The 13789-nt window shown below is 42.7% G+C and overlaps 1 protein-coding gene across 4 annotated transcripts in view; it reads left to right on the top strand.

The window, feature by feature from the left end:
• The window catches only part of PRKAG2 (protein kinase AMP-activated non-catalytic subunit gamma 2), a 186854-nt gene that overhangs the window by 156213 nt on the left and 16852 nt on the right, over positions 1-13789 (top strand). For 2 of the 4 annotated variants that reach the window (XM_075271534.1, XM_075271536.1), the window contains 5 exons: positions 4628-4675; positions 6626-6735; positions 8960-9041; positions 12357-12415; positions 13501-13546. In XM_075271534.1, coding sequence (XP_075127635.1) covers positions 4628-4675; positions 6626-6735; positions 8960-9041; positions 12357-12415; positions 13501-13546 — 345 coding nt within the window. The remainder of the gene's footprint in view (positions 1-4627; positions 4676-6625; positions 6736-8959; positions 9042-12356; positions 12416-13500; positions 13547-13789) is intronic. The other 2 variants (XM_075271535.1, XM_075271537.1) reach the window with 1 other exon arrangement.

The following is a 13789-nucleotide window of genomic DNA, read 5'->3' as shown; positions in this document are numbered from 1 at the left end:
AAACATGTAGAAAGAAGTCCTGCAAGCAGCACTTTTCTCTCTGCGTGTTTTGTTCAGAAACCACACAGACCCGCATTATAGTCTATGGGGTCCATGGGTTTCCTTAGATAACTACTTTTTTTTGTGTGTATAGATTTCCATTCAGGGGGGTCCCCAAACGGACTCCCCTAACGAAAACCTGAATGTGGACAAGGCCTAAGGCCATATTCACACATTGCTTTGTGTTTTCCACTGACAGCTTGGGCTAGTTAAGTGCAAAATAACTGAAACTATTTCCCTTATTTTGCACCCACGCCATCTTGTATTGCATTGCCATTGGCTATAGGATATGTCGCTAACTGTATACCGATTGCTATTACGTGAATAATTCACACCAAAATTCAGTGGATTGTAAAAGGGGAGCATCCTAAAATCTTATATTGTAATCAGTTGTGACCTTGCACGGGCGTTTAGGTTTTATGGGCTTGTTCTAAGGGGTTCAGGCCAATTTTGGGGGTCTTTGGATGTGTCCCACACTTGGATGCTTTAGGCCTACACTTCGTACGTTTGCACATCATGTAATACGTCATACAGGAGCTTTGGCAAATGGTAGTGTTAAGATGTAGGATTCTGATAAATGGTCATGTGGCAGGACAGACAGATTCTTAGCTAGTACTGTAGTAATGGCTGACATTCCTAGTCTTGTGCTTTGCCTTGCCAGGAGACCTAAATGGCTGCAGCACAGGATTCTGGAAATGAGATGGCTGTTGTCTCTTACAGGCCGGGGACAGTAGGCCTGAAGAATATGATGTCTCCTCCTGTGAGGATGACTATCCTGTACTGTTTGCTATTAGTATAAGGCCCATATAAGCAGGTTCTGAGGGATGAAGAGCGTTTGGCCGTCGGTCAATTACCTATAGCGTATGCATATGGGTAGCATCATTTGTTTCCTTGTAGGTTTTCATAGTATACGATTATCTCAGAGCTCCATGTTTGACTCCATGGTTATAAAATCTTTGTAATAACTTCATAACCTCGTTCTATAAATCCTGGCTAAGGGAAGGCCCTGGTATAGATTTAGGGCTCACAGTTTACCCTCAGCAGTACCATAATGATGCTAATAGTTATGTGACCACAGCCAAGATACGTGACCATAATATGGGCGTAGAAATGTATGAAATTTCCCCGCAGTAGAATTTCCTCGACCACTCCACCAAATGGCCATGAATGTGGCACATTTAGTAATGTGAATGTGCCTGAATCTTCATCAATTTTTGCCAAAACTGCAGACCTGCCTTGCCACCACATTTATGAAAGGTTGCAGTTAAGAATGGAAGGCACGGGGTGCGACAGGCTGTACCCACATGGATCAGCTGTACATGGCTGCTTCTGACGCCATAGTATACGTAATGCTGGAACAGAAGCAGTTGGCTCCTTCCCTGTTATGTGGCCTGGTGCCAGTACTGCAGCTCAGCTCCCATTGATTTCTGCTGTCTGACTATGGACAATGTAACTCTGCCCAGGTATCTAGTCACGACCACTTGATCAGCGCTATGCTCAGTCAGTGAGGTCAAGGCAACTTGTTAGTGTGTGTGTGTATATGTGTGTGTGTGTGTGTATATATATATATATATATATATATATATATATATATATATATATATATATATATATAAAAAATTTCTCCCCATTTGCTGTAAATGGTGTCTGTTCAGAGGTGCTTCAGGGCCCTGTCATTGCTTCAGTCATAAAAACCCTTACAATAAAGCTAATATATTATTTAAAGCACACACTGAACAAACCAATGCACAAATAAGGCTTCACGTGTGCGATTGTGTAGTAGGAGTAAAATAGAACAAAGCTATGGTATAATATAACACACTATTATATCATGCAGTGAAATAAAAATGAATTGCGTGTTTTATAAGTTCATATATGGTGTCATTGAAAAACACAACTTGCCCTACAGAAAACAAGTCCTCCTCTAGCTATGTTGATGCGAAAAAATGAAGGCTAAAGGAAAAAAAATATTCCAAAACACGCTTGTTAATGAAGTGGCGAAAAACTCTCCAGTATTGCATTGGTTAAGCAAGTTGAGTTTATATAAAGACTTGGGAGCAAACTCTATATATTGTGGTCCTGAGTAAAGATTTGTTAGCCTGTCCACTTGATGTGACGGCGCTATAATTTTCTTCTCAGAAGGACTGACAGGTTGTTTTCACTCTGCATCTATAAAAAGGCAAGTCTGGATGACTGATGGGATAGATTTGTGGCTGCGCTATATCTAGGTTAGTAAGGCTGGGTGATGGATGGGATACACTTATGGCTATGCTATATCTAGGTTAGTAGTCTTCCCCGTGGTGATCGGTCTGAAGGCCCTTCTACTCCTACAGGCGTATGACTTGTTATAGATCAGGCTATGAAGGATATTCTACTGCTACTGTACTCCCTGAGCAGTCTGATTTATATGTATATACTGCTAACCTACATACTGCTTCATGCATATATTATTCAGAGCTGAAACCCCTAGCTCTATGATCAGTCACTTGTTATAGAAACCACTACATGTCTGAAAGCCTTAAAGTGAATTTAACAAGTGATTTCTGCAGCTGTGATTGAGAGCGGGATATGATGGGGGGGGGGGGGGGGGAGAGAACCTGAGCTCTGTGATATATAGGGTTATACGATAGAGGAGAGAAGCTGAGCTCTGTGATATATAGGGTTATATGATAGAGGAGAGAACCTGAGCTCTGTGATATATAGGGTTATATGATGGAGGGAGAGAAGCTGAGCTCTGTGATATATAGGGTTATATGATAGAGGAGCTGAGCTCTGTGATATATAGGGTTATATGGTAGAGGAGAGAAGCTGAGCTCTGTGATATATAGGGTTATATGAAAGAGGGAGAGAAGCTGAGCTCTGTGATATATAGGGTTATATGAAAGAGGGAGAGAAGCTGAGCTCTGTTTATATATAGGGTTAGAGGGAGAGAAGCTGAGCTATGTGATATATCACTTGTATATGATTTGGTGCAGGGTTTCTGAATAAAAACTATAATCTTTTACAGGACTCCTAGAGCTTGGGAGTCCTGATTGCTCCGCCCTCACGCAGTGATTGACAGCTCTCACTGTATCGGTGTGTTTAGAGGAAGATGTCTACCTGTGAGTCCTGTCAGGATTTACTCTACAGGAGAAATCCCCAAACGGGTTCACTTTGAGGGAGGTACATACAGAGACCCTCCCTAGAGGTCCCCTTTCGTTTCTATTGTAGATGAGCTGTTGGTTCCAACCATTGGTCATGGGATCGGAACAAGCACCAGCCTCCGGGTTGTTCTACCCCCTCCTGTGTTAACTGTACAAGGGGACTGGCTGAATACATTAGTAAAACCAAGCCCTCTAGTATAACTCTCACAGTGAAATTGGGAGGGGGCTCTGGTTTGTGCCCAGGGTCAGAACCAGCATGGAAACTCATGATTTGTCCACAAAGTAACCTGGAGGAAGTATAGAAATTCTGCCAGGCAAGTCCCTGTAGGGTTTGTACACAGAGTTCCTTGAAGTGGAATCCTCCCAACTCTCCAATTTATTTCTGTGGGAGGCAAGATGTGAAAAAAATCTATGTAGGGTTTAAAGATGTCCCAAATTTATCAAATGTCAACATTAATACATTTAATGCAAATTAGGTAAAATCCTTCCCTTGTAATAAATCTCTCTGTGCCCCACGTGTATGTATAACCATTCCAATGAACCCCCCAAAGTTCATGTCCTAACACACAATGGAATTACAGAACTGCATTTTTATTTTTATTTATTTTTTTTGCATCATGAACTGTGTTGTATAAATGTAAGGAATTTGGAGCTGGTGGCGGATGAATGAACAGATGGTAGCGGTCACTGAATCCTCGGTAACCACAAGTGGGCCTTCCCTTAATGTCACACAGTGGCATATATGAGATTCTTCTTTTGCAATGGCTGCGGCTCACGTTATCTGGACGCTTTCCATGTGACCAGTAGTAAGTCTTATGGAAAGAGTCACAGTAATCACCCTGGATTGTATAGAATAAGTGCCATGTATAGTCTGTAATCACTCGAGATGTCTTTAGGCTTTCTCGTGCTGTCCTCCCCTCTTCCTCCTCCTCTGTGCTGGCTCTCTGCCTCTTAAAGGTCCCCCCAGCCTGGACTGAATTACCTTTTCCCAGCCAATCCCTGACCACCAAGCACTATTTAAGCCTACAGGCGTTCTGTGACTGAGCAATGCAGCTTTATAGCCTGGATGGTGTTGGCGAGGGCTTCTGCTTTTTCTGTTGTGTCCATTTTCTTGTACATCGGTCTGGTTTGTTCATCCTGATCTGATTCCTTTTTATTGATCACTGTCTGTATCTGACTGACCCGCCCACCATGACCCTGGAAATGATCTTCACTACACCTTTGACCTTTGGGTTCTGTACTTCCCACTGGCATCTCTGGCCCTTAGACAGCCCACTACTGAACCAGGGCCACTCTTGATGGAGGGGCTTGGTGGCCTCCCCACAGGGAAGGGGGGAATATAGAAGAGAGTACTTAGACAACACAATGTAAACGCCGATTGAACATTTAAACCAAACTCTGCCCATTGGTAACGCCTAATTGTCAATTTATTTATACATTTCTAGGAGGAATAACAGAGGAACACAGGAAAAGACTCGAACATGTCAGAAGAGGTGACTGGTGCTTATATAAATTTTTAATATACTTGTCTTAATAAATATATTTATATATAGTCATTTCCTTACAGCATTTAACCTGCTGGTCATACTGCCGCCGTTGGAGTGTACATTGCAAGAGATAATTTAATATAGATTTGGGGTAGGCATCTGGCTGGCTTTGTGTGTTATGTCTTGGTCATAGATGAATATTTGCACATGTTCCCCCCTCCTTGACAGTCGCTGTTCCTTTTGGACTAAATTGTAGCCTACCCTGTATCAGGAAACCTAGACATGCCTAAGGGGCTGTTCACACTACTGTTGTTAATGTCTGTTGCAGTCATCCTATGAGAGACGGCAACGGACATTAAACTGTTGCAGAGAAAGGACACGTCCTAATTCTGTGCCCGTTCCCATTGACTCTAATGTAAACAAGAAGATGGGCGGTATCTTCCACACCATCTGTCATGTTTACATTAGTGTCAATGGGAACGGGCACAGAATTAGGACGTGTCCTTTCTCTGCAACAGTTTAATGTCTGTAGCTTACATCCTGTAAGGATAGTGTGAACACCCTCTTATTCTGTAACTTTAGTGATGTTCTACAAAAGACCCCAAAATAATTGGGGTGCGGACTGGACCTCTGCACTGGCTTGTTCTCTATTCTGCAGACTGTGACTAGAGGTAACGATAGTAAAACCTACTTGTATATCTTACACAGGTTCTGGGCCTGCTGTAATATCCTGGGAACAAAACTAATTATCTTAATTGCCAAAAAGTCTGGTAATTATGGGAAAGCGAAGCATCTGTGGATTAGGTTTTTTTTTTTTTCTTCCCATCGCCTATGCTTTGTCATAATGCAGAGCGATTTTTCTCAGCATTTCCTTACTGCATTTTTAGCACATTATAAAATAGCCGCGCTTGCTTTTAGTGAGAACCCCCTACAGCGAGCGCCAGTGACCCAGAAGACTCGGCACGTCTGCGGACATGGATGGAGGAATATTTTCTATAGAGTAAAAGCCTATGGAACATTTTACTTTTTACATTAGGGCTCCAGAAAAGCTCAGTTTGCCCGTGTACAGGCTCCCACATGTAGTGTACACATGGTGTAAATTGTAACCATGAAACCCAGGTCTTAAAAATGCAAGTTAAAGGTATACTGGAAGTCTGCTTGACATATATGCAGCTATATATGACAAAGGTTGAAAGCCGCCTGTTTTTACATTACAGAGATGATCAGCCACTGCCTAATATTGTATGAGACTCCATTGTACCACCAAAATGGCTCTAACTCTGCAAAACATGGACCCTTCAAGGTGTCATGTGTTACCTGGCACCAAGGCATTAGCAGCATATCTCTTAAAGGGGTCTTCCAGGCTTTATCAATTGCTGACTTTTTTGTAGCATAGGTCATCGATTGAAGATCAGCAGCGGTCTGACTCCACTCCCACTTCATAGGTCATGTGATGTCACATTGCTTGTTTGCAGCTCAGTCCCATTCAAGTGACTGGGGCTGAGCTGTAATACCAGGCCTAGATGCTATACGATGTATATCGCTGAGCTTGATTGAAGAGGCTGCAACGCTCATCTGAATGCTGGAGAACAGATTATCGGGATTCTGGGAGTTAGACCTCTGTCCATCTTCAATTGATGTTACCTCCTAGTGATAGGCCATCAGTGAATAAGCCTGGACCAAGTATAACTCTTCATGGCAGTGGAATTCTTTGATGTCAGTGGGCTTTCCAGAAATATTTTGGCGGACATCAGTCCATGGTGTTGACGTTGACTCCAGACCTGAAGTGTGTGATAATAATGACATTGTACATTCTATGGCTATTACAAGCACTTAGTCTTATAGCTGAATGATAGAAAAAGTTCAACCTTGTACACTTATATGGTTATGTCCATGTATATAGTAAATAAAATTAGTATTACTAGTATTCTACTAACAATGACTTGTCTCTTCTAGTTGTTGAAGAATCGGAGGGCGACATATACATGCGCTTCATGAAATCCCACAAGTGTTATGACATTGTCCCCACCAGCTCCAAGCTTGTTGTGTTTGACACTACATTACAAGTAAGTTCTCATTGCTATGTGGCTTACTTATTGTTCTTTATACCCCCATTTCTTCTGCATGTCTGACTTTGTCTGTGCAAAAAAAAACAACAAAAAACTGTTCCTCCACAGGTTGTATACAGACATTGGTGGTTTGCTTTAAAAACCCATTCAAATGACCTGACCGCCGGGAGGCCATCCCCTATATAGTCTTCCCGGGAAATAGGATGGAGACCTGGTGGGCAGACACGGGCGCAGGCGTGAACGCACCTAAGATGTTTCTCCAGTGCCATGACTGAACTGTGATTAAAAATAATCTTACGTAACCCCTCTTCAAAGTTTCTCCCTTGTTCTATGACAATGATTTGAATAATTTGGGTACAGCTGTCTGATCTACACCATAGCTATGATATTTGGGGTACTGGGTAGGACCTTAGAGTACTCTTTAACTAATATAGAATGGGCTCTTGGCACATAAGAGCTGTCTGTGGATGAGCGATACAAACATACCTCTGTACAGGACCCTGCCATTATCCTTTAGAATTGGGATGGAGTAGATGAAAGTTAAAACTCCTCTTGATTCCGGGTTATGGGCACAAGTAACGTGTTCAGAGGTGGCCGAACCTGCTGTATTTGTGGCAGCCCTCCCTGTCATAGATGAAATGAAGGACTGGCTTGTTGAATTTCAACATGTCATTCTTTGTGCTATTGGGAGAGAACCTACCACTACAGGTGTCTACTAGTGGTCTGAGTGGAGAGCCGAGCATGCATGTGTATAGATGTCAGCTACTAAAGGTATATGATCCATTATCCATGCTGCTGTAACATATTGAGTTTCCCTGTGGTGGGACTATTAAAGGACTATCTTATCAATGGAACATTCCACAGCCCAGTGTCTTCTCACCTGTCCCAGTGGTGGCCCCGTGGTTAGTATTCCTAGCCGTGCAGGTGGGTGCCATGCAGCAGGCCAATAACCCCAAATGGCCAACCATTAACAATGGTCTGAACGGCAGTAATCCTGGTAGTTTAACTCTTAAGACATTTAATGCCAGTTTTGGCTATATTTGGCGTTTGCAGGGGCGAAGGCAGGCTCTACTTTTTTTTTTTATTTGTGAGCTTTATTTGCATTTGTGTATTGTGTTTCGTGAGACGTGTTTTTTCTGTACATGAAACCATAATTCCTGTCAGGGATTTCTTCCTCATAGCCCAGATCCTTCCTGTTATTCTCTCAAATCTTCAAGGAGCGGAATTCCCTTTGTTGGGTTTTAAAAATTCTTCAAAGCCATCTCAAGCCTTGTACGCTCCAGGCTGGGTGGTTGTACTGCAGAGCAAGTCTCTTATGCTGTTGTACTTTTTTGTGAATTCTCATGTTTTGTCGGTTTAGGGGTCAGGGTTTATATTAAGTCTTGTCCTGACATTTAACCACAAGAAAATGTTTTCTTACCCTTTAACTGCAGCCTTGTTTTTACTATGATGCTTGTGGTCTGAGCATGTCTTCTGCAGACAGTACGGGATTAGATGACCCCTAAATGTTTGTTGGGCTGTGGTGAGGTCATTAGTTCCTGATTGATGGATTTGCTTGTTGTCATGTAAAACTTGGCATGTACAGTCATCTATCCAGTTACATCAAAGTTTAGGAGCTAAACTCTGGGGCGGAGGGGGGGGGGTGACTTTTGGATCAACGTCTGAGCACCTTCATAGACCCTAGCAGAAATGGCTCCTTCGCCACTTTCCCAAAAACGATATAGTTAGGCCATGCATGTATAGATTTCACTCTAGGTTTGTGGTCCACAGACGATAGGTCTTGTATAAGGCACACCCTCCACTGTCCGTATGGATATTGGTAACGTTGGTATTTGTAAATCTCCCCCATTTGCTACATACGTGACTTGTTTAGTGCTATATTAGGCCACTTTCAGAACCGTATTACTAGCACATCTTGACATCTGTATACGCCTCCTCTGAGGATTAGGGTAAAGGGCCATGGTCAAACTGCATGTACTACTGAAGTCTTCAGGTAAGGGTGAGGTACCCTGTATATAAAAAGAAAATCTGAACTTGAATATATATATATATATATATATATATATATATATATATATATATATATATATATATATATATATATATATATTTTTTCTTTTTTTTTTTTCTTTTTTTTAATACTACGCAGTCACAACTAATGCCAAATGTTTGATGAAATCATAAAATTATAAAGTCAAGCTCATGTCCCTTCTTTCTTCAGGTGAAGAAGGCCTTTTTTGCGCTGGTAGCTAATGGTGTAAGGGCTGCTCCGTTATGGGAAACGAAAAACCAGAGTTTTGTAGGTAAGCACAATTGTACAAGCTCGCTTGGTAGCATATACCATCCGTTTCATTAAGGTTCTTCCTTAATTCTTCCCTTTCTTCCTTACCTTTTCCTTTTTTTTTTTTTTTTTTTTTTTTTTTTTTTTTTTTTTCTCTCCTATTCCTGATCTACCTCCCTATCTCCCTCCTTCCTCTTTCCTGCCAGTGGGGTGAAATCTGTGGAAAATCCATGTGTTTTCTGATTTTTCCATATATTTCATGAGATTGCAGTCAAGGGAGTCTTGTCACCAGGTCCCAGCACGCAGATATCTGCATCAGATGGTGTGCTCCGCTTGTGATTCGGAGCCTTCCTTGCCAAGAACAGATTGTCAATATGCAAATTAGGACATTAGCATTGCTCCACAGAGGTAAGCCGCCCTCCTCTGTCCTCCTCCGCTGCTTCCTCTGGTTTACTGAGCCAGGCAGTGTGTAACTGATCTTACTTGGCCCGTAGTTCTGTGGCCACCGCTGCTTCTCCTATTCAGTATTGCTGTGATGTTTGCCTGGTCCAAGTCCCGTATACTGTGCATGCACTGAGAAGATGAGCAGCGGCAAGTGTGACATAAGCCAAAGCCAAGCAAGATCAGTTATCCACTGCCTGGCCGGGTCGGAGGGACGGGTGGGACAGAGCTGGGTGCTGGTGACTAACTCCCTTTTTAATTTACATCCCACATGGACATAGAGCTGTATAGCACGCTGTATTATTGTCCGATAGAAATTTCCCGTGATGACTGGATCATAATCATTTCGCTGGTATTTTCTATAAGGGTACTAAATATAGTTTTTCGTGTTACTATCTGTCAATGATATAGGGGGTCATATGACTGTTGCTGTTATCTGAGGCACTGTTGCGTTTATTGGGAGCACAATTAGTTACAAAGCGCATTTTCCAGGAAGTTGATTGTGTATTTTGCCATATTTATTCTTGTGTTCAGCGTTCCGTCTTGCGTATCTGAATCTGAGACCAGTGACCCATGTTTTTCGACATCTTTTCCTTTTGCCCTTTTAAGGCCAGGCTTAGCTAGCAGATGGGGCTCCTAAGGATGGCATTGCCTCCCTTGTAAGCTAAAAACGAAAACTGTGCTCTGCAGAGCTCTTTACACTGGAAACTACGAAAAAGCAGAAACTGCAGACCCCCCGGAAGATGCAAACCAGTGGGGTCCTAGGAACAAGGCCCTACAATATGAAGCATGCTTGTAAATCTCAAAGGCATAGACCAATGATGAGCAAGAGTAAAATAAATTGAACACTTCGTGTTGCTCCCGTCTGAATATTCATGGCATAGTCTTTAGGATTACTCACAGAAAGTTAACACGTGAAGCCAATGAGCTGCTAATTTCGGATGGCGCTGCACATCTGCGGGGAGTGTAAAGCGCTGCTATGGAGACAGAGTTAAATACAGTTCTTCTCTGATCTGGAATGTCGCTTGGAGAGGTTCTTGGAAAAAGACGTTGATAAAAGACGTCTATATAAATAACTCCTTCCCAAAGACCAAGACTGTTCACAAGTATGGAGTTAGTCTGCTACCCGGGAGCTCGGAGTGTCCTAACCTGCTGTATGGGAGGCTGAGCCGTACCTAATCCGCACCTTGGTTTGGCTATAGAAATTCCTTACGTATTGTGACCATACCGCCGTATGTAATGCTATGCGGTTTACCAGTCATTGCTGTACTTATCCGAAGTGTGAATGCACCCTTATAGTGTGCTTTTTGCTGTAGCCTCCTCTTTACTTTAAAGAAATGTTTGGGGGGTTCAATACTGGCTAGGTAAGGGATTCAACAGATCTACCAGAGAACTGCTGTGAGTTATTCCTGAAATCTATGCTAATTCCGGTCTTCATTTTTGGTGCACTGTGCCCCACTAGATTATCAGAAGGAGGCAACCAGAGCCTCTTAATTCTGGTGCCACCAATAGTAAGTAATAGTAAAAAGGCCGGAAATGCCACAATTTTGCCATGAGAAAAATCGCAGCGTTTTACAGTACTTGCAAGGTGGATGGGATTCATGCGAATCCCACACTCACTTTGCGGAAAAAATCACAGCGCAGTCACACTGCAATTTCCAAAGCGTAACGGTTTTGAAAATTGCAGCATGTCAATTATGTCTATGGAAACACTGGTGTCTTTCCCTTAGATATAATTGTAACAAAGTCCGTGGAGAAAAACTCTGACACGGTTGTTCCCGCAACACTTCAGCGCGGCGGTTCCGGCCCGTGGGGCCTTAGCATTACAGTTTATTTGTTGCAGAATTGCTGCAAAATCCTCATAAAAATCTGCTTAAATAGGCATCAGATCTCATCTGGGTGCATGTAGCCGACGTGAAAAGCTACTAAAACTATGAACTACAAATGGAGAATAGCAGAACGTCTTCCAGTTGGCCATTTTTGATTTATGTTTGTTTTTTTCCCCCCACTGATCTTGCGTGAACCACTGCTTTCACTCTACCTTTATATAGTATGGAGCATAGTTATTAGTATGAAGGATGTCCAAAATTGTGGAACTGTTCATTGTGGTTCTTTTTGCATTGTGACACGTTAGATATGGTCAATTATACTGTTTCTTTTCTCGCCATCCTCCCGTCCTCACTCTCCTGTAGGTCTCTGTTCTTGCAGCTTTAGTGATGACTTGTGAACTCGACCTATTACTGGTCACTGCAGTCAATCATTGGTGTGTCATCACTAAAAGAACAGATGCCAGCAAGGGACCGAGGGGCACGTGAATGAGCACTTAATTCTCTTGTTATGTGCATGTAAAAGAGCAAAAAAGTGGCACTACTGCAGCTGAGGCAGAACTGCTTTATAAGCAGGTTAAGGCAAAAACTGCATATGGGCTCAGAAAAAAGATCCCTGGTGGTGCTCACTATTATAAATACATCAACATTTGGCACGTGAAAAAAATAGAAAAGAAAAAATAGGGCACTCACCAGTCAACAGATCTAAAAACAGCAAAATTTTATTTCATCCTTAAAATACACGGTCAGCCATTTCGACCATCAGGACAGAGAAGATGGAATGATACAAAAAGAAAAAAGCGACGATCGTTTCGTGCGTCTAGCACTTCGTCAGGCTTCCCGAAGCCTGACGAAGTGCTAGACGCACGAAACGATCGTCGCTTTTTTCTTTTTGTATCATTCCATCTTCTCTGTCCTGATGGTCGAAATGGCTGACCATAATTCTCTTGTTATCTTGGCACTTGTTGTATGCTACTTTAAGGGAGGGGAAGGAGAAAAAAAATTCATGGCTTAGATCGCCCCTTGTAAGAGGTAACTACATCTGACCAGTTCATTGTGCTCTATTTCAGGTATGTTAACAATAACAGACTTCATCAATATATTGCACCGATACTACAAGTCCCCAATGGTAAGCACATAATCTACGTATTTTACACCTCACCTCTGTGCTCCCAACTAGTTAATAGCCATATACTTGAGATTCAAGAAATGCCTGACTAGTAAGCCATATTGTCTGTGGCCGTGTATGTAGGAGCAGGCTTCACACATGCTACTCCTTGCCGCAGCCATACTAGTGACGGACTGGAGGTCTTTTGCTCTTGCAGTTGGCAGGGGGGTTGTGTTGGATAGGTAATAAGTGGAATCCTCGGGCATACTACTTAGGGCACATATTGTATTTGGTATTGGATTTGCTGATCTGTTGAGTTAAAGGTGATGCAAAGTCTGAGGAAGAGATGTGGCGTTTGCATTTCCTAAAGTGCCATGAGGTCATCATCGTATATGAAACCACTGAGTCACCACATAAAGGGAGGTATTCGGCTAACTGAGCTATACAGAGGATGTGAGAGGTGTCCCCATACCTGGGGTTGGTCATGCAGGTTGCATGACTAAGAAATCCATGTGTCTAATGCTGGTCTGGACAGCCTGCTTATGTGCTGAGTCCAGGGGTCTCTACATTAGATGCTTCACAGCCCCCTCCCTATACTACGAGGGACGAGTCTAGCAGCGGCATCTAATACTAAAGCTGTGATGAATAGGGGAGCGTTCAGGGCGGAGACCCCTGGGAACTTCACATGAAGAAGTCACATCTTGGACACAAACTGCGTCACAAGGAGCAGTAAAACGTCAGTTTGTAGGTCATGTCGCCCGTGTGTGTACACAGACATTGCTATTCTCCTTGTAGTAACTCCTCCAAACTCTTGACACCCTTTTAATGAGTAAATGATTGTGTAGTTATATCGTACCACTGACGATCCCATATTAGTTATCCCAAAACTGTCAAACTTGTGTCGCCCTCTGTAAGGCTCAGGAGCCCTCTCCCCCTCTTCTTTGTACATGTCAATCTTGTGTAGGTTACTTCCACGTTCACACCTGTGCCTACTATGCCCTCTGGGATTGGTACACAAGGGGAAGGCATGTTATTGATGTGAGGTATATATTATGTTGGGGCCATATAAGCAATAGGAAATACATGTACATCTATTTCTTCTATAGGTACAGATCTATGAATTAGAGGAACACAAGATAGAGACCTGGAGGGGTAAGAACCTTCACTTTATTATCAAAGTTGAACTTTTGTTTCACTCTTTGCAAGCCTTATGTGAACCTTCCAGTAGAAATCCTGCAGAGAACACAGGGTTAACTTCCTGCCAATCTGGTGGCCTGCTAGAGGAGGTGCAGCTTAAAGGGGCGATCCATGGAGTGGTAAAGCTTATCAGTGCAATGGTTAAGCTTTAATACTAATGCACACCACAGAGCCCTGTTCATTACTTATATGGAGGGC

Source organism: Leptodactylus fuscus, chromosome 4 (genome assembly GCF_031893055.1).
Source record: "Leptodactylus fuscus isolate aLepFus1 chromosome 4, aLepFus1.hap2, whole genome shotgun sequence".
Taxonomy (NCBI): Eukaryota; Metazoa; Chordata; class Amphibia; order Anura; family Leptodactylidae; genus Leptodactylus; species Leptodactylus fuscus.
Note: the sequence above shows the minus strand (reverse complement) of the source record. Positions and strands in the feature narration are given on the sequence as shown.